This window comes from Clarias gariepinus, chromosome 23 (genome assembly GCF_024256425.1).
Source record: "Clarias gariepinus isolate MV-2021 ecotype Netherlands chromosome 23, CGAR_prim_01v2, whole genome shotgun sequence".
Lineage (NCBI taxonomy): Eukaryota > Metazoa > Chordata > Actinopteri > Siluriformes > Clariidae > Clarias > Clarias gariepinus.
In genome coordinates this window covers 1,921,077-1,945,042 of record NC_071122.1, presented here as the reverse complement: position 1 = coordinate 1,945,042, position 23,966 = coordinate 1,921,077, and the positions used below count along the sequence as shown (strand labels likewise).

The following is a 23,966-nucleotide window of genomic DNA, read 5'->3' as shown; positions in this document are numbered from 1 at the left end:
CCAAACAGTCCTGGAACATGTTTCATAAAATGGACACTGAAAGTAGGAGAATGAGGATTTCTGGCCTAATCAGAATTAAGCATTTTTACCTGTGGGCTATTGAGAGCGCCAAAGCCCATGGCGGGCGTGGAAGGGAGCGAGTCAGAGGGCGAGCTCATAGATGTGATTACCGGGTAGCCCATACCCGAGGGGAGCAGACGCGAGGTGCTGATGATGGATGAGTGACCCAGAATGGAGCTCATTGCTGGGGTCCGCGAGAGGGAGGAATCAAGTGCCCCGGATGAGTCTACGAGAGGAGAAAAACTTTCAATAATATTCATGGTATGATAAAGTATCATGGATGAGTTCATGCCAAAACTTCAAATGCACTTTCCCATTGGAAATAACGTAAATGCAGATAATCCATTCCAGCCACCCAAAAATATTACTAATATTACAAATTTCCAACACTATGATCTTATAACAATCAAAATCATATTTTTCATAAACAAATTAAAACATTTAGAAAGGACATGTAAATTAAGATTTAAATTAGGAATATGAAATAAATAACATGCAAAACCCTGAGCAATCAGGTGCTTGTGACCAGTCTCTTTAACCTGACCAGTCTCCGAGTCATGCTGAGGGTCCCAGCAACCCCAGTACATTCAGTACAACTAGTATATTCAACTAACAAGAGTTTAAGGTTTGTATGTCAGAAGGCGTCTCTGATGGCTGTCTACCAGCTCCCTTATGGGAATGTGGTGATTTACATACATATAAATAATACTGAGAGTTCATTTCAATTCAATTCAATTTTATTTATATAGCGCTGTTAACAATGGGCATTGTCTCAAAGCAGCTTCACAAAAATGAAAAGAAAATTTATGGAAGTGTGTATGTGTGAGAAAAATGTGTCTAGATAGTAATGAGATGATTGAATGAAAGATGAATGAAATGTCTCTGATGAGCAAGCCAAGGGTGACGACAAGGAAAAACTCCCTGAGATGGTAATAGGAAGAAACCTTGAGAGGAACCAGACTCAACAGGGAACCACATTTGAATCCACATCTGGGTGAAACAGATAGAAATAACATCATGTGTGTTGTGCAGGTGAAAGTTCAATATAACAGAAGTTCTTTAAATTAACATGAAGTCCAGTTCAGCACAGGGACGAGTCAGTAGGTGCAGAGGGCAGATGGGGTCTGGATCACTGGGAGCACAGGAGCAGGATGTGTAGCTCCATGTGCTGGTCCTTCTCTGGATGCCTCAGGATCATCGCAGGGTTGGCCTTGGTCTACTGAAGCTGGCATAACCACCTAGTAATGCATTACAATAGTCCAGTCTGGAGGTCATGAATGCATGAACTAGCTTTTCTGCATCAGATACGGATAGGATACTCCTAAGTTTGGCGATATTTCTAAGATAGAAAAAGGCTGTTTTTGTGATATTGGAAATATGATTTTCAAAGGACAAGTTACTGTCTAATATTACGCCCAGGTCTTTTACTGGTAGTGACAGTACATCCTTCTAAACGCAGGCTGAATTGTGAAAGCTGTTGTGTGCTGGTTTTTAGGCCAATAAACAATATCTCCGTCTTATCTGAATTTAGTAAAAGAAAGTTATCGGTTATCCAATCTTTAATGTCCTAACTAAGAAAAACTAAAAAGCGTTTAAAATGACCATAAATGACTCCTCCTCCACACTCCCTCCTCCATCTCTTCCTCACTGGCTCTGATACAAGACACATTCTCACAGTGGCTTTTACTACACGTCAAGTTTTGATGCTGAAACGAGGCCAGAAGTCCTGAACACAAATCAGAATAACTCAGCTTTTCACTCTCATGCCTCACTGAAGTGCTCAGGTTTGTTGCAATTTTATTAGTTATTACTTCTTGCTTGTAGATACTGTACACACCTGCCCTGGCATCAGTTTTGACAAAGATCAACAACAACTTTGTAAAAAAACATTTAAAGCTGTTTACTGATAAAATAAAAAGGCTGACTAAACACTTAACAAAAAACGATACAACAAAATAATTTATAATTGAATTTACCGTTAGTGCATCTCACACATTTGATTAGCACATTCAGATGTTCCTGAGGGTGTGTGATCCTGTGGGAATGTATATCTGTAATCCAAGTAAGATTACATCTGTATTCCTGAAACATTTTGAAAGAACATGTCATGAAAGCTTAAGATTAAACAGATCTACCGTCTAAACTGCACTTTCCTCACTCACTTAAAAGATAGCCGTAACACTGGCCCATACGGAGTTTAGAACATTCTTGAACAAATCGAGCTAACTGGCAAGCCCGGCAACAGCAAAAGGACTGGAAAGGAGGGCCAGAAGTCATTAAAGTAGGGTTAAAGAACCTTCTCTCAGCATCTAGCCAAGTCAGGAACACTCCTGAGGAGGTAGGCATGTCATTGTCAAAGTCTGCAGTCAAGCTTCACGACGTAAAATACAGATGCTTTACTACAAAGTGCAAACCACCGTTAACACTCCAGAGCAGAAAGGCCAGATTAGACTTCGCCAGAGACATTGGACTGATGAGACCATAATGAACTTGTACCAGAATGATGGGAATAGAAAAGTATTAGAGGCACCCTTCCAATTAGGGTTTTTGAAGCCAATCACTTATCCTCTAATCACAGGAAACAGAATCAGACCATAACGATTGGGCTGCCTCTGCCAAATCAGCCTTTGTGGATAACTTGTCATACTCAGATTATCCACATTCCGCTGGTCTTAACCGGAGAATAAGGTTTTGGCATGTACATCAATATACACTCAGCAAAAAAAGAAACGTCCTCTGACTTTCAACTGTTTTTACTTTCAGTAAACTTAATGTGTAAATATTTGTATGAACACTAAAAGAGTCAACACCATAAGACATAAACTAAAAATGTTTCCCAATGTGTCCCTGAATGAAGGGAGGCTCAAAATCAAAAGTACCAGTCAGTATCTGGTGGCCACCAGCTGCTTGAAGTACTGCAGTGCATCTCCTCCTCATGGACTGCCTATTGCGGACAGTCTGAGCACTGATGGAGGGATTGTGTGTTCCTGGTGTGACTCGGCCAGTTGTTGTGGCCATCCTGTACCTGTCACGCGGGTGTGATATTCGGATGTACCCATCCTGTGCGGGTGTTGTTACACGTGGTCTTCCACCGCGAGGATGATCGGCCGTCCTTCCTGTCTCCCCGTAGCGCCGTCTTAGGCGTCTCACGGTGCGGACATGGCGATTTATCGCCCTAGCCACATCAGCGGTCCTCATGCCTCCCTGCAGCATGCATAATGCACGTTCACGCAGATGAGCAGGGACCCTGGGCATCTTTCTTTGGGTGTTTTTCCACAGTCGGTAGACAAGTCTCTTTAGTGTCCTGCGTTTTTAGAACTGTGACCTTAAATGCCTACTTTCTGTAAGCTGTTAAGGTCTTAACGACCATTCCACAGGTGCATGTTAATTAATTGATTATGGTTAATTGAACATGCATGGAAAACATTGTTTAAACCCTTTACAATGAAGATCTGTAAAGTTATTTGGATTTTTACAACATTATTGTTGAAATACACAGTCCTGAAAAAGGGACGTTTCTTTTTTTGCTGAGTGTATATTGGTTTATGTGATCAGCCAGTTGAAAGACGAGTAAACAGTAAAAATTAAGTGATTATTGTCAGATTTCGATTGATAGCCAATTGATGAGAACACCACTAAAAAGTTTGAAGAAAAAAGGGAACAGCTAGTAATCTAAAGCATACAGTACCACAATTTGTCAAACATGGTAGAGGCAGTGTTACGGCATGCAAATTAGAAATGGTAAAAATCAATCATTTATGTATCATGATTCTTTTGTGTGCCGATTCATGTATCACCACATTGTAATCCATGTATTTCCGTAAATTAAATAAATTATTTTAAATCGATTGCGGAGTCAGTCAGCCCTAGTGTTAGTCTGTAATGCGTCAAACTCAAATTTTTATTGTCTCATGGGATTTAAAATGGATGAGGATTTCCTCAAAACAATGAGTGCACAGACGTCTGGACTGCAGGGTTAAAGAAGATATTTATGTTGGTAACGAAAGGGATAATTACCTGGTCAGGCAGCAGGGGGGCAGTCCAGAAAGTCCACACACACACACACACACACACACACACACACACACACACACACACACACAGTTCTGTTCCAGATTAAGGTAATGTCTGATCAATCGTAACACTAAAGCTGCTTTAGTCTGGCAGTGTGTGTTTACTCTCACACCAGCTGTCGTGAAACAGACAAGCAGACACAACAGGTAGGAGGGGGGATGGGGGGGGGGGGGGGGTTCAACCATGCTTTAGCTCTGTTCGTAGTACAATATTTTTTTTTACAGCATATACTAAAGTATAGACTACAAGCAACACAAAGTTCAGAAAGAAGAATCACATATAAGAAGCACTGAGTAAGATATACTGAATACTGTAAGATTCTGTCCTTCATCTACTGTACAGTTCCTGATGTACAAAAGCTTACAAAAAATTACACACGTACACACGTACACACACACACACATACACACACACACACACACACGTACACACACATATACACGTGCACACCTGGACCCACAGAAACTGAAGCCAGACAATATGTTCGTGTTTGTCCTAAACTAACCCCTCTCTTCTTTTTTAGGAAACAGGAAGTGGATACAACACACTTTCTATAAACACATTTGAGCCACGTTCTATAACTCCAGTGGCTCAAATGAAGAAGTTTAAACCATTTGCTAAAGTCAGCCATAAGCAGTGAGAGCTACTGTAGCGTCTGATTGCTAACTGCACTGATCATGCTGATGGTTGTGACACCTGCTAGTCACAAGCTGCACTTATTGTAACCTTAAATCTACAGACTGCAATGATACCAAATGGGCCACGTGTTCTGTACACACTCAGCGCTCTGAGCATAACACCTCCGTGACGTTTACAGCAGGGAAAAAACTCCTGAACATCTCTCTCCACTGCATGGCATGCTTCACTGCCACATTCTTTAGCCACAGAACTTCCTGTGATGGAGGAAGCATGTGATGTGTCTGCTCAGGAACGCCGTGCACTGCTGTACGAGAGCAGACTAACCGCTCGAGTGAAACTGAAGTGAAACTAAAAAGAGGTTTCCGTTCCGAATTGCTGCTGTTTCAAAGCCATCGGCCAACACGAAGCCCAACAACGTTTAATCCATGATTATACAACTAACAGTAATTATAATGCTGTGTAATGGTTTTAAATTAAGATATGTAATAAAGGTACATTTTCTAATGATGTCATCTGTGGCTGTCTTTACATTTTATGTTCACTTTATGCAACAATATATACAGCACTTTTGTTCAAACATGCTTTATATACTAATATATACTATATAATAAAGTCGCTTCTCATTCTGCTCTCAGCTACAGGGTCCTGACCGGGGTACCAGCATGGTCTTTTCAGGGTGAGGAACCTCTCCATTCAGAAAGTGATGTCAAATTACCGTGGCTGCTCACAATATCAGCAGTAACTATAGCACTGCTGACCTCGAACTGAGTTACTGTAGCTATACTATATACTGTACCAGGCATCACTAAATGGCAGACAGAGTGACAGTTCTATCCAGACCCTGATGCTTTTCTGATAAATGGGAATAGGATTCTGTATAATCTAACAATTTACCCCCTCGAGGTGGGAGCGGCTTTACGCATCACTCAAAACAGCGAATCAGTGCAATAGTTTACAGTGTATAGACGAAGTGTGAGGAAGAAACAAAGCCAAAGCACTTCTGTGGGAGATAAAACATCACTGAGCCTCTTTCTGAAGAGTGTTCTTATGAATATAAATAATAACACATTGTTTTGTGTATGATTAAACTGTGATTTCCTTTGTCCAATAACCGTATTTTCAGAGTCTCACTCAAGCTTTTCTGAAAACAGTCCGAGGTGAGGCACATAAAATACCCAAACTGAAGGTCAGGTGTGACAGAGAGTCCTTTCACATTCATTTACAGCCCAGCAGCAAGCAAATAAAGATTCACTAAATATTGATTAAAAATGTTGTTTGTATAACATATTTACTGTAAATTAACAATAAATATTATTGAAATCCTATGGAAATTTTAATTGCTTATGGTTTATAGACCTAAAATGCCTGCATATATATATATAGAGAGAGAGATCTGATTCCTAACACAAACATGAAATTCGGCCCCTTGGCTTGAAGAACATTTTATTAACCAGACCTCATTAAGGCAGGAAGGAAGCAAGAACTAGTTCCTTTCAGATACCAAGCAATGTTGTTCTTTCGCCAGCTTCCATCAGGGTTGCCACAGCAGGTCCTTTGTTATACATTGGATACCTTCCTGATGCATCTTCTCCCACATTACCTGGGCTCAGGACCGGCACTAAGAGTACAGTACACCTCAGCTGGCTTGTTCTGCAGATGATCTGTGACCCCTTATGTCAACCTCGCCAACACTTTCAGAAAAAATTAAACGGGCATCCAGTGTTTCCCACAGGTCAGAAATTGACTTGCGGTGGGAGCCAGAGAACGAGCCGGCCTTAACTGCAGCAGAATAGTGCTGTATTACAACTAACAATAAATACACATGAGCTTTAACACAATATTTCTATTAATTTAACATTTTAGACCCACCATCTACCCATATGTGAAGAGTAAAACAAAGTAAAAAATCAACAACTAAACTGTTTTGTTTCGTTTATCTTAAAAAATATGATATAATAAAAAATATATAAAATAGCACAGATTCATAAGATTCGATTGTTTTTGTGACCAAATAATAGTAGTAGTAATAATAATAATAATAATATGCACATTTTGTTCCACATTTTTGTGACGTTATTCCCATATTCCAATAGCAGTAAAATTTACAAGTTTCAAAAGAAAAGATAACTTTGGTTCTCCATGACAGAAAACCCAAATACACAACGTGATATCTAAAGCCTCCCCAGTCGACACACACTGACAGAAATTAAATAAAATCGTTTTTTTGAAAATAACAGGTCTTTTCAGCTCCCCTGGAAGGACAAGGTGAATTGGCTGACTGGAAGTGCTGTGACAAAGACAATGTACTGTACTGTTGGCCATGCCTCTTGATAAAAACCTATTTATTTATTTATTTATTTAAGCATTTTTATAAATAGATTATCCTTAGGTAAAGGAGCAGATCTGGGGGACTCATGGACGTAGAGTATTATGGTGAACTGGTATGTTTGGATGCTGTCTTCCCCACTCTCATTGATCACTCAGGTTTGTTGCGACCAAATCTTCCATTTCAGCGCTTTTCTCCCGCGCGTCCCGCGCTCATTTCGCCATGCGCACACAGAGACTGCATGCATAAAGTAGGTGAAGCAACGTGTGCTTTGTAGTTTTTAAAGAACCCTTAATTATAAGTTAATTACTTTTTATTAAACAAATATAGATCCGTGAATAGAAAGTTTAGAAATATAGAAAGTATTTTTTTTTAAATTAGACACACACATTTTTTAAAATTAATTTTGCCCTGCATTATCACTGCCGCGATGTGACTACCGTGCAGGCGTACATCACGATGATGATGCTGAAACGATGTATCGTGCAGCCCTACTGAATATAATGTCCCTTAATATAAGGCCACACAGAAAGTTATTAACCACTTTTTAAGTTTAAGGCAACGTCACGACTGACTCGTTTGAGATATCAAAACTCCCTCTGCAATTTTATATCCTCACTGTCATCAGATCACACAGGCCTGGTTTGGTATAAATCCTTTAGGAGGAGTATATCAAAATCCATTGGGTGCGTTTTGCAAATGACCCAAAATAACTGACTTCCTGTTGAGTTGAGCCCATGACACGCAGTGCCAAAGTTGTTCAGCTCAATGAGCTCTAAATGTGTGCCAGACTCGAGACCCAGAGCTTCAGGCATTCTAATGGCAGCAGATTCCAACCTGTCTCCCAATCTGTGAGTTTTTGAGAATGTTAAGATGTTCAAAAAGCCCAAAATGCTATTAAAAAACAAAAGACCTTAGGAAAATAAGAGGGTCCTGTGCACCCTATAGTGCTTGGGCCCTAATAATTTTAGTTCTGCATATTTGCGATGTCATTCCTATATTCAGACAGCAGTACAATTTACACGTTTTAAAAGTAATGATAACTTTGGTTCAACACAACATATCAGAAACCCCAAATGTACAGTGTCTGAAGCGTCCCCTGTCCAAACTCACCGGCAGAACTTAAGTATAAGTGGCTGTTTTTTTTTAATTAGTCCAGTGCTGTGTTGCCACACAGATTTGCGCTGCTTGACTTTTAAGGAAGAATCCTCCTGTGTTTTTTTCAAAGAGCACCCCGTTCACTGTGTGAAACTGTGTTACTCAGTACGTCCTTCTTATTCTTTTTACAACATCTGGTACGGCCTCATTTTTACAACCTCTCAGTAGTTTAACTAGTAATTCAACCGTTTATTTACATGCAAATGGTCAGAATCTCTACAAATTCTGCAAAGACAGAAAGACAAGAAAGCAAAAAAAGGAGGAAAAAGATGGAGACGGCAGGCAAAGAGAACGCCTTCAGGGCAACTTGAACAAATTTACCCCTTAAAATATGTCAGCTCATAAAGGGAACGGCCCATATAGACATAATTAAACACAATCACATGGCTAGGTGACACAGATACAGCTCTGACAAATGTGTGATTAGCCACAGCTCCACCTTCCATCATACTGATTAAAGAGCAGGGTTGGTTAATAGATTCCTCCAGCAATGTAAGAAGACAAACACTCTACATCCCTACGGTAAAGAACACACATACCATTACACAGTGTGAGCATAACACTCTGTCTATTACTATAGTCCATCTTCTGTTGGACAGTTTATGGTTTAGACTGGATTCATACTTCACTCAAACATTTTAGGCAAACTTTCAACTGTTAAGTCTAAAACCAAACAATTTCTTAAAATTGTAAGTCGTATTTATTAGAAAATACAAACTGTTTGCATCTTCCACAAACACTTAGGTTTTACAAGATTATCACTTCTTCTTTTTTTGAGTTTAAGTGCCGTTGGGGCAATATAACTAACGAGTGTAGCTTTCAGTGTCTATTAGATACCCTTCATAGTTCTTAACCTGAACGAAATATTACTGATTGAGACAATTACTGCAAATCAGACAATAAACCTTATTTTGCTATTTTGCCCCAAAATTGAACTGAATGGACAGCCTACCTGAGACTCACAGCTGTCACACCCAAACGACTTCTCTCTGTACTCTGGCCAGAGGAAATAAAAATCAACTCTTTGGCAAGAACCACACTCATTAAAAAACCCTGTGTTGTGTGGAGCCCAGAAATACCAGCGGTAGAGTGAAGCACAGTGAGGGGAGCTACAGGGCAATAAACAGTGCTGGGGCAATAAACAGAAAAAGGAATGCAGGGACATAGCAAGTCAGGTTTCAGAGGTACTTAGACTCCGTCCACACGAAGCGTTCCCTATCCGATCATTTTTTTTATGTATACGAACCAAGATGGTGTTGTCCATTATCGCTTGTTGCTCATAACAGTTGCATAGAAACAATAGATTTTGCTGTAATAAAGCTAGTAGGCTTCGTAGCAACACGAACACAATCATGTAGTCCGCCATTATTGTTGTTGCTGTTACGTGTGACGCAGCCGACACGTGATGTGATGACATCATCGTTTCACAAAATATACGGATTGGCCGTACACACGAAGACGCAAGGGTTTCGCTTTCAGTTTTATCCACTTTGGGACCCGGTTTCAAAAAATAGCGGTTTCAGTCTCCTAAAACGTCGGATCCGTGTGGACGAAACGCCAATACGATAAAAAATGTATACGTATACAGCGTGTGGACAGGCCCTTAGTGTTTCTCAAAACACAACACCTCAGGGAAAAAAAGGAAAAAAAACAATCAATAAAAAAAAGTCTAAAAGCCAGCATTGATTAATCCAGTAATCAGATAAAATGTACTTTTGCTTAATTGAACAGCAATATAAAATATATAAGAGAAACAAAGATAATTTTTTTTTTGTTTTTTTTTTTTTAGAAAAATCAACTTAAATTTTTTAAATGCATTTTATCAAAAATAAACATTGTCATTATTTACAATATATATATATATAGCTTATGCCTCTTTCTCAACTATGCGGTTAGACTCGCGGTGAGATGCGCTGTTAGACTGCCCGCCGATGTTCCACGAAGTTCTGGGAAGTTCTGCAAGGTCCACCAAAAAAAATTAAACATGTGTAAACATGTTTTTAAGGCACCTTAATCATGTTTAATTTTTCGCACGGGAAGATGGAAACGTAATCACAGCGCCAAAACTCGTGGTGAATTATGATGCATGGTACTTCTGACCACCGCGTGAAACATGCAAAAACTAAAAAAAAAAAAGAGAGAGAAATGACTGTAAGGTTTAAAAAACTAAGGCACACATTGAAATAAATAATTATTCAAAAACACTAAGTTGTGCAACTTAACTTTCAAAACTAAAAGTTTCAGAATTTACATCTCAGGCGTAACATGAGCCTTTACTGACAGTTTCTATGATTTTCTCTTGCTGGTTTCTTCTTCTCTTGACTCGCTGATATTTTTATCGCTCCCTTCCATTGTGCAGCCGCAACAGAACCGTCCCTCAAATCAATACACAGATAAATGTTTGCGTCTCCTTTCGCTTTGTGGGTGACGTAAGCGTTTCTTCTTTATCGGTGTTTACTGGCGGCTTGCATCCGGAAGTGCACTTTGTCAACATGCGCTGTCAGCAAATAATTGCACAAAAACATAATGCAAGCTATTAAAGATAATTAAACAAAGCTTCGAGGCAGAAGATTTAGTCTCAATCATTTCTTTTTTATCGAATTATTCAATTTACTTGAGGAATCGTTTCAGCCCTAAATCACAGCGCCAAATCTCACGGTGAATCGTGATGAACTGTACTTACAGCCACAGCGAGAACCCGCACAGGTGAGATAGGGGTATCAGTAGTTAACAGGTTATAGGTGATGATGGTAGAATCATTATAAAGGTCTTGACTAAAACAACATGCACGAAGAATAACAAAGGAGTTTAAATTTTCTGCAACTAGACTCTAACATCAGGAAGTAACGCTTTAATGTAACTGATTACTTTTTAATGACAGTAATATTGTAATGTAATTAGTTACTTTAAAAATTAACGTCCCCCAACACTGCTGTTAACAAAAGCTATTTCATTCAGTAAACATCAAAGAATCTGGTGAATTAAAGTGTGACCGCTTGGCCATGTGAGAGAAATCTGTGCTTATTTAAAACAGTACAAAAAGTTTAAGATTAATTATTTAATGAAAATTGCTTTTGTTTTTTATCTGTCCATGAGTGTTTTACGGCTTGGGGTGTCGTGTCAACATGAACGGCTTTTTGTCTTTTCCCCCTTGAAGCAGCGAGGTAGATTTGCATTGTTTTACAGCCCTGACTCTTTCCATATACACCATATACACCTGCAGATTAACTCGCTGAGTGTAAACGCGCACACACACACACACACACACACACACACACACAGAAACATGAACAGTGCTGAGATTAGGAAAGAGAACTAGAGATTTTTTCCCAGGGTCAGCAACTTAAAAATAACCCTAATGAAATCTGAGCAACACAACGTCAAACAAGACGACTTATACTGTGTGTGTGTGTGTGTGTGTGTGTGTGTGTGTGTGAAGGAGCGTGGTTTTGTCCCATTGTCCTAGGAACAGCTCTGCCTGCATGGCCGGCCCACTCCGGATATATATACCGGGGATTATATACCTTCAGGAGCCCTAGGGTGTTGTTTTTTTGAAGGAGGCCTGGGTCAGAGTGCCAAAAGTTTTGTGTTAAAACTTGTTAAACCCTGACACAGAACATCCTTATTAAAATCAGAGGAGAAGGATCTAATGATGGAGATTTAAAAAGAAGTTTTGTAACGTTAACTTGAATGATGAGATGAAGATGGCTGTGTGTGTGTGTGTGTGTGTTCCTCTTAGAGTTAAACAGCCTTTTACTCTTAAATCTATTCCACACACACTTTGATGTCTCATTAACATTGTTAACATTACAATGACATTCTTTTTGTATACACTGCATTATGTAAAATAATCAAGACAGATAAAACATTACACTTTTAACGGCCTGAGTCAGAGTTTTAAGTCCACGCGAACCTCACTGCAAGTTAATCCGGACCAGAACCAAACCTCGAATCAGGAAAACAATAATACAATGTCATAAAGTGTGCGTTTCCTACTTTGAAATAATTACATGTAATACTCATCAGTAAATTGTTGGCTGCGTGGTCTATTTGTAAATGTTTACAAGATTAAGGCTGAACGTGATAATTGCCGGGTTTGATATTATTGTCATAGCAACACTGTACACGATGTCCCCTGTGCAGTGAGAGTGTCATGATGCAAATGTTCAAAGAAAAGGTCATTATCCAAGGTTTAGGCAGATGATTGAATGCAGACAATGACGTTTTTCATACTAGGCTTCTGTGTATTTCTGACTTCCTTTCGTCTTATGTAAACTCAATTTTGTTATTTTAAATGGAGATGAAAAACCTTAACTTTTCAGAATGCTGCTGTTCTGTCAACTTATGCTGGTTTGTCAAAAAATGTTAGCATAACATGAATCAATTGATTTTCACTATCACGTCAAAAAATCCTGAATGTTAAAGGGGTAAATCCATATAAATTAGCTGTGGTCAGAACTTGCTTATATAATGATATCTTCATGCGTTTTATACATTGGAGGACCAGAAACAAGTCTCAGAAACATTTGTCTGTCTGTAAGTCTGTCTGTAAGTCTGTCTGTCTGTCTGTAAGTCTGTCTGTCTGTCTGTCCAGCTGATTTTATTTCAGCATCATGCAAAAACTATCTCGACAGAATTTAATGAAGATTTGCCAGTGCTTCGGTATTTGCTTGAAGTAAATAAAACCTAGTAGCAGAGCTGCTGCATTTTAAATGACTGTTTCTTGTGTTGTCCTTTAAGATGAGTTTGTTTAATTGGTTTATTTATGCTGCAAAGCAAACACACTTTGCTTATTTAGTTTATTTCTGCGTGCTTTAAGATAGATAATGCTTAAAGTTGGAACCGTTTTAGGTTAACAAGCAACAATGTCAGTGTCATCACTGTATATGCACACTCATTTTTAACATATTTTAAATCTTTCTGACTCTTGAATATAAGTTGCTTTAGAGTTGCTTTGGTTAAATCATGTGATTGCAGTCAGACCGTGGCATTTTTCCTCTAGGTCTGAATCTATTTTGTCTCAGACTGCCTTAAACATGAATGCGTGTTAGCTTTAAGTTCTAAGCAAGTTATAAAAGTCATTAGTTTTTACCAATTCCTCCAAACCTTTGACCATGAACAGAAATCTGGCATTGACGCTTTTTACACCTGCAACACACCATGAAGAGTCAAGTCTCTCAAAATACAACAAACACGTGAGCCACGTTTTAAAGCGCTGTAATACACATACACACACTGAGACTGCTTCACATATACTGACACTGATGAGACATACCACTTAGGTTTTGAAATCTGGTACTGAATGATGAGCCATTCTTCGACCTTTAGTGGTACTGAAGAGATCCTGTCAGTGCTCCTGGTCAGGAGACACAGCTAAAGGGTCTGATAGAAGTTTCTTGTGTACAAAACTGAGGTGTGTGGCATAAGCAGTTGCACAAACTGATGGGTATACAGGCCTGATGTAGACCTCCGTCACATCTTTACTGTGAAAATGAGAAAACCGTTTGTCAATACCAACAGCAGTTAAAGTTGCTCTGTGACTTAATGTCATATTCACCCTACAAAATTACAGCAGAAACAAAAACAAGAAGTTGGTTACACCCGGAATTCAGCAGCTAACCCTCAACAGTCAACAGATTATGATGTGTTTCCTTATTCATTGGTTATTTTGCTCCGAAAACACATACTGTATCCTATTGCACTGTCAGAACTAACACATCGCAACTGATGGAGTTATATGGTTCTATGTAGCCAAAAGATGAGCAGAATAAATCCTGGGGGTGGAGAACAGTCCTGAGAAACAAATTTAATAGCGTTAAATGGAAAGCTAGGGCACTATGTAGGGTGTACAATCCATTGTTCCACATCCCAAGTAGTGCCTTTGATCATGTGTCAGAGAAGAATTTGGGATTCAGCCTTGTGTTAAAAGCTAGGTAGCCTTGTACCTCGCATTAGCCGTGGAAAAAAAAACACCACCGACATTTCAGAGGAGATTTACTTTACTAAACAAGTAAAAGATGTGAACTTTAAAACTTTGTGTTTCTTTCCACATCAAGACAAATACATTTGTAAATGTCACATCAAGTCAAACCCTTCAAGCTCAAGTACGTAGAACAAATCTGAACCAGCAACATAATATACAGCAGGTCAACAAAAAGTGTTGGTATGGAAACCTTGCTGGTGTGTGTTAACAGGGAGGCTTCAGACTTCAAACTCTATCTTTGGGTTTTCGGATATGAGCATATTATTTTTTATATTTGCTCATAGAAAAAACTGAAAACAACCAGAAAAACATGTGATTATGTGTATCTGTGCTATTTCTTTGTCTATGTGACCCTTTTCATTTTATTTAGATTTTTTTTGCTCAGTTATGTTTCTACAGTTGGTTAAACTCCCTCTGTACTTCACAATCCTGAGCCCTATACATGTTTAATAAAAAAACAGCAAAACAAATACTGGACAAGGGCTCTGAGGTTTATGGGCAACGTTACACAGGTTAGTTCGACGCTATGGCCAATAAAGCGCAGTAAGTGAAACTTATCAGTTCTTTAATTTTAGCAAAAATTGGCTGATAAATACCCGATCTTCGTGAGTAGAAATGACAAAGCTTTATTTCTAAACTTTGTCTTAAATTACTGTAAAGAACACTGTACAAAGTGGTTCCTAGCGTTGTGTTATAAACGCATACATTTTTACTATAAAACTGCTGGTGAAGTTATGTTTGGGATCAGCAGAGAAATCCTGATGGTTCCTTATTTAACTTATTGTTTATTGAACAAGGAATGTGTAACTACGCAGAACTCAAATTACTCAGAATGCAATTTAATACCTAATAAGACGTGACTTGTTACATTTTTTCCTGAGAAAAAATTTTTTTTTTTACTTTAATCAAAATTTTATTTATATAGCACTTTAAAACAAGTGACAGGTGCCCAAAGTGCTTTAGACGGATAAAATAAAAGATTAAAATTACTATCAAATAATAATAAATAAATAAATAAAAAATAAACAAAAAAGGACCAAATAAAAATAAAACATTTAAATACAATAATATTTAATAATAATAAAATCTAATTTGACTTGACTTTAGACTTAAAGAGGGCCAGGACTGTCATTAAACATATATCTAGTGGTAGTTTCACAGTTTGGTGCAACCGCAACAATTTCTCGATCACTTCAATCCTTAAACCTCAACCTGGGCATCTCCAGATAACACTGACCAGAAGACAGTATCTGTCTCGATTCTGCATAGTTAAAATATTGCTTAAATTAATATTCTTTGTAGCTATAATCTTAGACACAGAGTTGCTCGAGCTGTTGATCTGGAAGTCAAGCAACGCTGAGATTGTTGATCAAAACAACAACTAGTTACAGTTTCTGTTTCTTGTATTACTTTTTTCCTTTAGCTATGTAAAATAGTTTCAGTAACAAGTTGCACACAAACACACACACACACATTTTATTTTTTCTTCAATATTGTAAAATGATTGTTGACAAGGTGTGGCGCAAGAAAACCCCCGTGTGAAGGAAACAATGAGGGTCATTTGGATTTGGATCAGACCACACTGGATGTCTTAGGACTGTGAGAGACACCAGAGTAGCCAGAGAGAGCATGGGGAGAATATCCATGCTGTGCAAACTTCACACACACACACACACACGCACACACACACACACACAGAGCGAACCCCAACAGCAGAGGTGTGAGAGGAACAGTGATCAGCACTGTGGCCTCTGTTACAGTTAGATTATTTACAGATTTAAGGTAGAAAACAGCACTGATTGAGCATCTCTTTAACTCTCTGTGCATGAGCTCTGTGTTTTACAATTGAAGACTTTCTGCTTTTTAAAAACAGCTTTTTTTTCTGTTCAGCAACACACACAAGCCAAGCAAAGATCCATCACATCTAAAGCTCTAAAGGTCAGACAGCGGGATACCTGACAGTCGTCATCAAAGTAAGTCTTAAATCCTGATTCCACCCAAAGCTTTGTACAATCCCTGAATACGATTATGCCCCCCTCACCAACACCCACACACACCCACACACACACCCACAGCTTTTACATTAGTAATGTTATCTCCGATACAGCAGGTGGCAGTATGCACCTAGGAGGTTTGTGAGCTGCCAATCAACTAAAAAGCAGGAAGAGCACAGGAAGTCAGCTTTCACATTTTGCCTAATGTACTTAAACCTTGGATGGCGATAATTGGATAATTACCTTAAACCTTAGATAATTCATTCCAGAAGCACGCTTATCAAATCACTCATATAAAAGTGAATTTCCCCGTAAGAAATCCGATTATTTGTTCCACAACCTCATATAAAATATAAAATGTATATAAAAATAACTAATACAAAATATAAAGTTAAAAAAACAACAACTAATTAACCTGCACTTTACCTTCGAAAAAAAATCGTGGCTGTAATGACTGAGACCAGAGAGAGGAGAGGAGGAGGAAGGAGGCTAGATTAGATTCGGCTTTTTTTTCACTGCACATGGCAACCAAATACATACGTTAGCATCTAACCAGAAGTGCATTTTTACAGAATAATTTGCATATATAAATAGTATATAAAGAGTATATAGAGAGGTAGATTAGTTACAATGAGTGCAAATGAGCAAATGAGTTATAAGTGGGTACAATAGGAAGGTATTATTACAAAGATATTGTATACTTATAATAAATAGGTTGCATATACAAAAGGGTTATATACAAAAGGGTTATATACACAAAGTGCAATCAAGAATCCTTCTTATAAGTGGCAAGATGAGAATCATGTGCATATGAATATATATAGGGTACAAGGAGTGCAATGGTTGTGAATGAGGAAACAAATTGTATACCGTGGTTATGATATTACAGTAAAGAGGCCATCTTAATGCCCGTCTCAGGTTTGCCCTGGCTGTACTGTAGGCCTGTGCATCAAGGAGGCAGCGTTGCAAGCCTTCAGTAAGAGGCGAACCTCTTTGTTCATCCAAGGCTTCTGGTTTGGGTACATAGTGACCTGTTTCTGGGTGGTGGCACTTGTCTGTCATGGTGTTAATATAGTCCAGGATAGAGGAAGCGTAGCTCTCAATATCCAAGTGGGAACCACAGGTGGCCTGAGTAGCAAACGTGCTCCAGTCAGTGTTTTGAAACCTGCCCTGAAGTGCAGAGTCTGCCCCCACTGGCCACACTCTGATTGTCTTTACTGTTGGTCCCATGCGTTGGATGAGTGGTGAATATGCGGGGGAGAGAAACAAAGAGAGGTGATCTGATTGTCCCAGGTGGGGGAGGGAGGTAGCCTTGTAAGCTCCAGGGTTTTATTTCCTCTGGTGTGGAAGAAAACATGCTGGTGAAATCTAGTAAGCACTGTTTTTAACCACTAAGCTGGAGTGGTTAAAGTCACCCACAACAATAAAAGCAGCATCTGGATGCGTTGACTGATGTGTCCTAATGGCTGCATATACTGTAGTTCTTTCATTGCAAGCTTGGCATTAGCATCAGGTGGGGTGTATACAGCAGTAATAATGGTTTAAGTGAATTTTCAGGGAGATAAAAGGGTCTACACTTAACCATAAGAAACTCCAGGTTAGGTGAGCAGAGCAATGCCTCTCAGTGATAATAGAGTCTGTACACCAAGATTTATTTACATACATGCACAGACCTCCACCTCTGGTTTTTCTGGAGTCATCTGCCATCCTGTCTGCCTGGAAAACGTAGCGTTCAGCTAGCTCAATAGCGCTATCCGGTATGCCGCTTTATAACCATGTTTCCGTGAAAATCATGATGTTAGAATCCATAATTTTTTTAGGCTACCGTATAGGACGATGTTCACACACGCACGCACACATACACACATATACACACGCACACACATACATACATACATATATACGCACCAGTCTTACAAAACACTCGCTGACCAAGGTACTTGCAATTCAAGGTTCCACTGTATTACATATATTTTGGTTTAAAAAATAAATCAATCAAAAGCGAAACTCTTGCCTCTCTTTGTACTTCATTAGCCGTGACTGGCAATCCAGAAGATGAGCTTAGGAGATTTCAGAGGAAAGACAGGTGGCAATGATGATCTCACATCCATGTGGGCTAGGTACAGGTCGAACCGAGCCCTAGTACACTAATTGAAATGAAGCTAATCGCTGTACAGGTTCATTCTAACTAGTGTACTAGGGCTCCATGTCTAAGCACAGTAAGGAGCTCCACATTGCGCAAATGCAGCAGACTTTGGAGTCAGACATACTCTGTGTACTAGGAGTGGTTTACTGTGAAATATCCGACCAAGTCCAACCAACACCATCACTGCATCTGAGACTCCTCAATCTGGCCTCGCTGACTTTCTCCCCAATTCGCATCATTGATTTGGCAAATGTTTTTACGTCGGATGCCCATCCTGACACAACCCTCTGCATTTATCCAGACTTGGGATTGCCCACTACAGTACACTGGAGGACATTAGAATAATTAAAATAATGACTATCAGCTCAAAGGGGTAACTTTCAGCTTTAATTTACAGATACACTATATTGCCATATATACCCATCCAAATAATTGAATTCAGGTGTTCCAATCACTTCCATGGTTACCGGTGTATAAAATCAAGGATTTAGGAATGCTTCTACAAACATTTGTGAACGAAAGGAGCTCATGAAGCTCATGAATTCCAGCGTGGTAACCTGATAGAAGACGACCTGTTTAATACGCCCACTTCAAATTCCACTTCTAGTGGTATTATAACAAAGTAGAATCAGTTGGGAACAACATCAACTTAGCCACGAAGTGGGAGACCATGTAAAATCATAGAGCGGGGTCACCAAATGCTAAGACAGAGGTCACCAAAGTTCTGCAGAGTAAATAGCTACAGACTTCCAAACTTAATGTGGCCTTTAGATTAGCTCAAGAACAGTGTGTAAAGAGCTACATCAAATGGGTTTCTATGGCCAAACAGCTGCATCCAAGCCTTACATCACCAAGTGCAATGCAAAGCATCGGCTGCAGGGGTGTAAAGCACGCTGCCACTGGACGGTAAAGAAGTGGAGACAATTTCTCCAGAGTGACGAATCATGCTTTTCTGTCTGGCAATCCGATGGACGAGTCAGGGTTTGGCAGTTGCTAGGAGAATGGTACTTGTCAGACTGCAATGTGCCAAATGTAATGTTTGGTGGAGGAGCTGGATTATGATGTGGGATTGTTTTTCAGGAACTAGGCTCAGCCCCTTAGTTCCAGTGAAAGGAACTTTTAATACTTTAGCATACCAAGACATTTTGTGCAATTTCATGCTCCTAACTTTGTGGGAACACGATAGAACACCTTTGGGACAAATTAGAGCGGAGACAGTGAGCCAGGCCTTCTCATCTATCATCAGTGTCTGACCTCACAAATGAGCTTCCCATAAGCACTTTAAACCCCATGGAATAAGAATTGAATGTTACTGAAGTTTGTATACATGTGAAGGCAGGAGAGTGAATAGAATATACACCCACATCATGTGACCAGTGCAGGAATCACAGCAGTTTTTATCCATGACTCCGAAACCCCGGAACCTTTTTTAAAGGACTTTCAAAAGTTATTGGACAGTTGGCTGCTCAGCTGTTCCCTGGCCAGGTTTGTGATATCTGCACAATATTTATCTTACGTAAGCAGATAAATGGATGACAGTTGATGGCAAGTGTGATATTTTTTTGGGGGCATCTATTGCTGTTAGCGCTCAGCATAAAGTCCATAAAGCTACTCTTTAAAAAGAGTTCAATCATAAGGCAAAAAAAAACAAGCGCAAAAATCATCAAATATTTGCTATTATTTATCCTTTACAACAAAAATGCCCTAATAATGCAACCTTTACTATCATGAATGCATTAAGAGATTGTGTGCAAGACACAAGAGAAATTAACAATTGTGATGTGATGTGATGAGAGTGAACTGGACTGAGTGATGTCACTGTGTAGATGTGATGTGATGTGATGAGAGTGAACTGGACTGAGTGATGTCACTGTGTGGATGTGATGTGATGTGATGAGAGTGAACTGGACTGAGTGATGTCACTGTGTAGATGTGATGTGATGTGATGAGAGTGAACTGGACTGAGTGATGTCACTGTGTAGATGTGATGTGATGTGATGAGAGTGAACTGGACTGAGTGATGTCACTGTGTAGATGTGATGTGATGAGAGTGAACTGGACTGAGTGATGTCACTGTGTAGATGTGATGTGATGTGATGAGAGTGAACTGGACTGAGTGATGTCACTGTGTGGATGTGATGTGATGTGATGAGAGTGAACTGGACTGAGTGATGTCACTGTGTAGATGTGATGTGATGTGATGAGAGTGAACTGGACTGAGTGATGTCACTGTGTAGATGTGATGTGATGTGATGTGATGAGAGTGAACTGGACTGAGTGATGTCACTGTGTAGATGTGATGTGATGTGATGAGAGTGAACTGGACTGAGTGATGTCACTGTGTAGATGTGATGTGATGTGATGAGAGTGAACTGGACTGAGTGATGTCACTGTGTAGATGTGATGTGATGTGATGAGAGTGAACTGGACTGAGTGATGTCACTGTGTAGATGTGATGTGATGTGATGAGAGTGAACTGGACTGAGTGATGTCACTGTGTAGATGTGATGTGATGTGATGAGAGTGAACTGGACTGAGTGATGTCACTGTGTAGATGTGATGTGATGAGAGTGAACTGGACTGAGTGATGTCACTGTGTAGATGTGATGTGATGTGATGAGAGTGAACTGGACTGAGTGATGTCACTGTGTAGATGTGATGTGATGTGATGAGAGTGAACTGGACTGAGTGATGTCACTGTGTAGATGTGATGTGATGTGATGTGATGAGAGTGAACTGGACTGAGTGATGTCACTGTGTAGATGTGATGTGATGAGATGAGAGTGAACTGGACTGAGTGATGTCACTGTGTAGATGTGATGTGATGTGATGAGAGTGAACTGGACTGAGTGATGTCACTGTGTAGATGTGATGTGATGTGATGAGAGTGAACTGGACTGAGTGATGTCACTGTGTAGATGTGATGTGATGAGAGTGAACTGGACTGAGTGATGTCACTGTGTAGATGTGATGTGATGTGATGAGAGTGAACTGGACTGAGTGATGTCACTGTGTAGATGTGATGTGATGTGATGAGAGTGAACTGGACTGAGTGATGTCACTGTGTGGATGTGATGTGATGTGATGAGAGTGAACTGGACTGAGTGATGTCACTGTGTGGATGTGATGTGATGTGATGAGAGTGAACTGGACTGAGTGATGTCACTGTGTAGATGTGATGTGATGTGATGAGAGTGAACTGGACTGAGTGATGTCACTGTGTAGATGTGATGTGATGTGATGAGAGTGAACTGGACTGAGTGATGTCACTGTGTAGATGTGATGTGATGAGAGTGAACTGGACTGAGTGATGTCACTGTGTAGATGTGATGTGATGAGAGTGAACTGGACTGAGTGATGTCACTGTGTAGATGTGATGTGATGTGATGAGAGTGAACTGGACTGAGTGATGTCACTGTGTAGATGTGATGTGATGAGAGTGAACTGGACTGAGTGATGTCACTGTGTAGATGTGATGTGATGTGATGAGAGTGAACTGGACTGAGTGATGTCACTGTGTAGATGTGATGTGATGAGAGTGAACTGGACTGAGTGATGTCACTGTGTAGATGTGATGTGATGTGATGAGAGTGAACTGGACTGAGTGATGTCACTGTGTAGATGTGATGTGATGTGATGAGAGTGAACTGGACTGAGTGATGTCACTGTGTAGATGTGATGTGATGTGATGAGAGTGAACTGGACTGAGTGATGTCACTGTGTAGATGTGATGTGATGAGAGTGAACTGGACTGAGTGATGTCACTGTGTAGATGTGATGTGATGTGATGAGAGTGAACTGGACTGAGTGATGTCACTGTGTAGATGTGATGTGATGTGATGAGAGTGAACTGGACTGAGTGATGTCACTGTGTAGATGTGATGTGATGTGATGAGAGTGAACTGGACTGAGTGATGTCACTGTGTAGATGTGATGTGATGTGATGAGAGTGAACTGGACTGAGTGATGTCACTGTGTAGATGTGATGTGATGTGATGAGAGTGAACTGGACTGAGTGATGTCACTGTGTAGATGTGATGTGATGTGATGAGAGTGAACTGGACTGAGTGATGTCACTGTGTAGATGTGATGTGATGAGATGAGAGTGAACTGGACTGAGTGATGTCACTGTGTAGATGTGATGTGATGAGATGAGAGTGAACTGGACTGAGTGATGTCACTGTGTAGATGTGATGTGATGTGATGAGAGTGAACTGGACTGAGTGATGTCACTGTGTAGATGTGATGTGATGAGAGTGAACTGGACTGAGTGATGTCACTGTGTAGATGTGATGTGATGTGATGAGAGTGAACTGGACTGAGTGATGTCACTGTGTAGATGTGATGTGATGTGATGAGAGTGAACTGGACTGAGTGATGTCACTGTGTAGATGTGATGTGATGTGATGAGAGTGAACTGGACTGAGTGATGTCACTGTGTAGATGTGATGTGATGAGATGAGAGTGAACTGGACTGAGTGATGTCACTGTGTAGATGTGATGTGATGTGATGTGATGAGAGTGAACTGGACTGAGTGATGTCACTGTGTAGATGTGATGTGATGTGATGAGAGTGAACTGGACTGAGTGATGTCACTGTGTAGATGTGATGTGATGTGATGAGAGTGAACTGGACTGAGTGATGTCACTGTGTAGATGTGATGTGATGTGATGAGAGTGAACTGGACTGAGTGATGTCACTGTGTAGATGTGAGCTGCTGTAAAGTGACACAAGAGGGTAAGGCCACAGAACTAACCATATAACCACATGTATGCACTGTATCCGTGTGTGTGTGTGTGTGTGTGTGTGTGTGTATATAGAGTGGCATAAGTGCTCTGTCTCTCCCTCTCTCTGTCTCTGTATAAATGAATATTTAGTATTTGTCATTTAGTTCTGCAGTCAAAGATAGAGGGACATTCGTCAACTTTATTTGAAAAAAGAACGGAACTGAAAGCAAGACTAATAATAATAATAATAATAATAATAATATCGATCAGCGCGCGCGCTCTCTCTAATTAATGACATTAAAATCGTGAGATAAGTAATGAAGCCCTTTACTGAACACACACTACTGTTTGTTTTTTTTTAACTTTTTTTTTCACTAAAAACCAGCCAGCGCCAAGTCACACACACACACACACACACACACGCGCGCGCGCGCGCGCGCGCTAAAAGTAAACATGAGCGCGGGACTGGTGTAAAGACAGACTGGGACTCACTGAGGTGTGAGGACGCGTCTCCGCTCTCCATCTCCTCCTCCTCCGGCTGGATGTGGAGTGTCTCCGGTTCACACCGCCGCACCTCCGGCCGTCCCGCTGCGGGACCGAGAGACACTGAGAGAGAGAGAGAGAGAGAGAGAGAGTGTGAGTGGGGCACGAGCGCGGCGCAGCGCGGGGCGGCCTGACTGGGGCCCACACCAGGGGGGACGCGGGGGCTTTAATCAGCGACAGCAGCGTACAGTCCAGAGTAACGCCTGCATGTGGTCCGAATAGGGGGAGGCGTGAGGAACGACCAATTCAGTCAAACACAATGCCGAGGGATAGTGTCCTGATTATGGCTTTTATTTATAACAGTTTAAAAGTGTA

At 40.2% G+C, this 23,966-nt stretch overlaps 1 protein-coding gene across 3 annotated transcripts in view; it reads right to left on the bottom strand.

Annotated features, from left to right (window-relative positions):
* The window catches only part of rxrgb (retinoid X receptor, gamma b), a 40,884-nt gene extending 17,164 nt beyond the window's left edge, over positions 1–23,720 (bottom strand). The window contains exons 1-2 of one of the 3 annotated variants that reach the window (XM_053484026.1): positions 23,601–23,720; positions 90–286 (exon numbers count right to left, since the gene is read on the bottom strand). In XM_053484026.1, coding sequence (XP_053340001.1) covers positions 90–286; positions 23,601–23,631 — 228 coding nt within the window. In that variant the 5' untranslated portion in view covers positions 23,632–23,720. Of the gene's footprint in view, positions 1–89; positions 287–2,036; positions 3,204–23,600 lie in introns of those variants that run through there. The other 2 variants (XM_053484025.1, XM_053484027.1) reach the window with 2 other exon arrangements.
* Between the last annotated feature and the right edge of the window lie 246 nt (positions 23,721–23,966).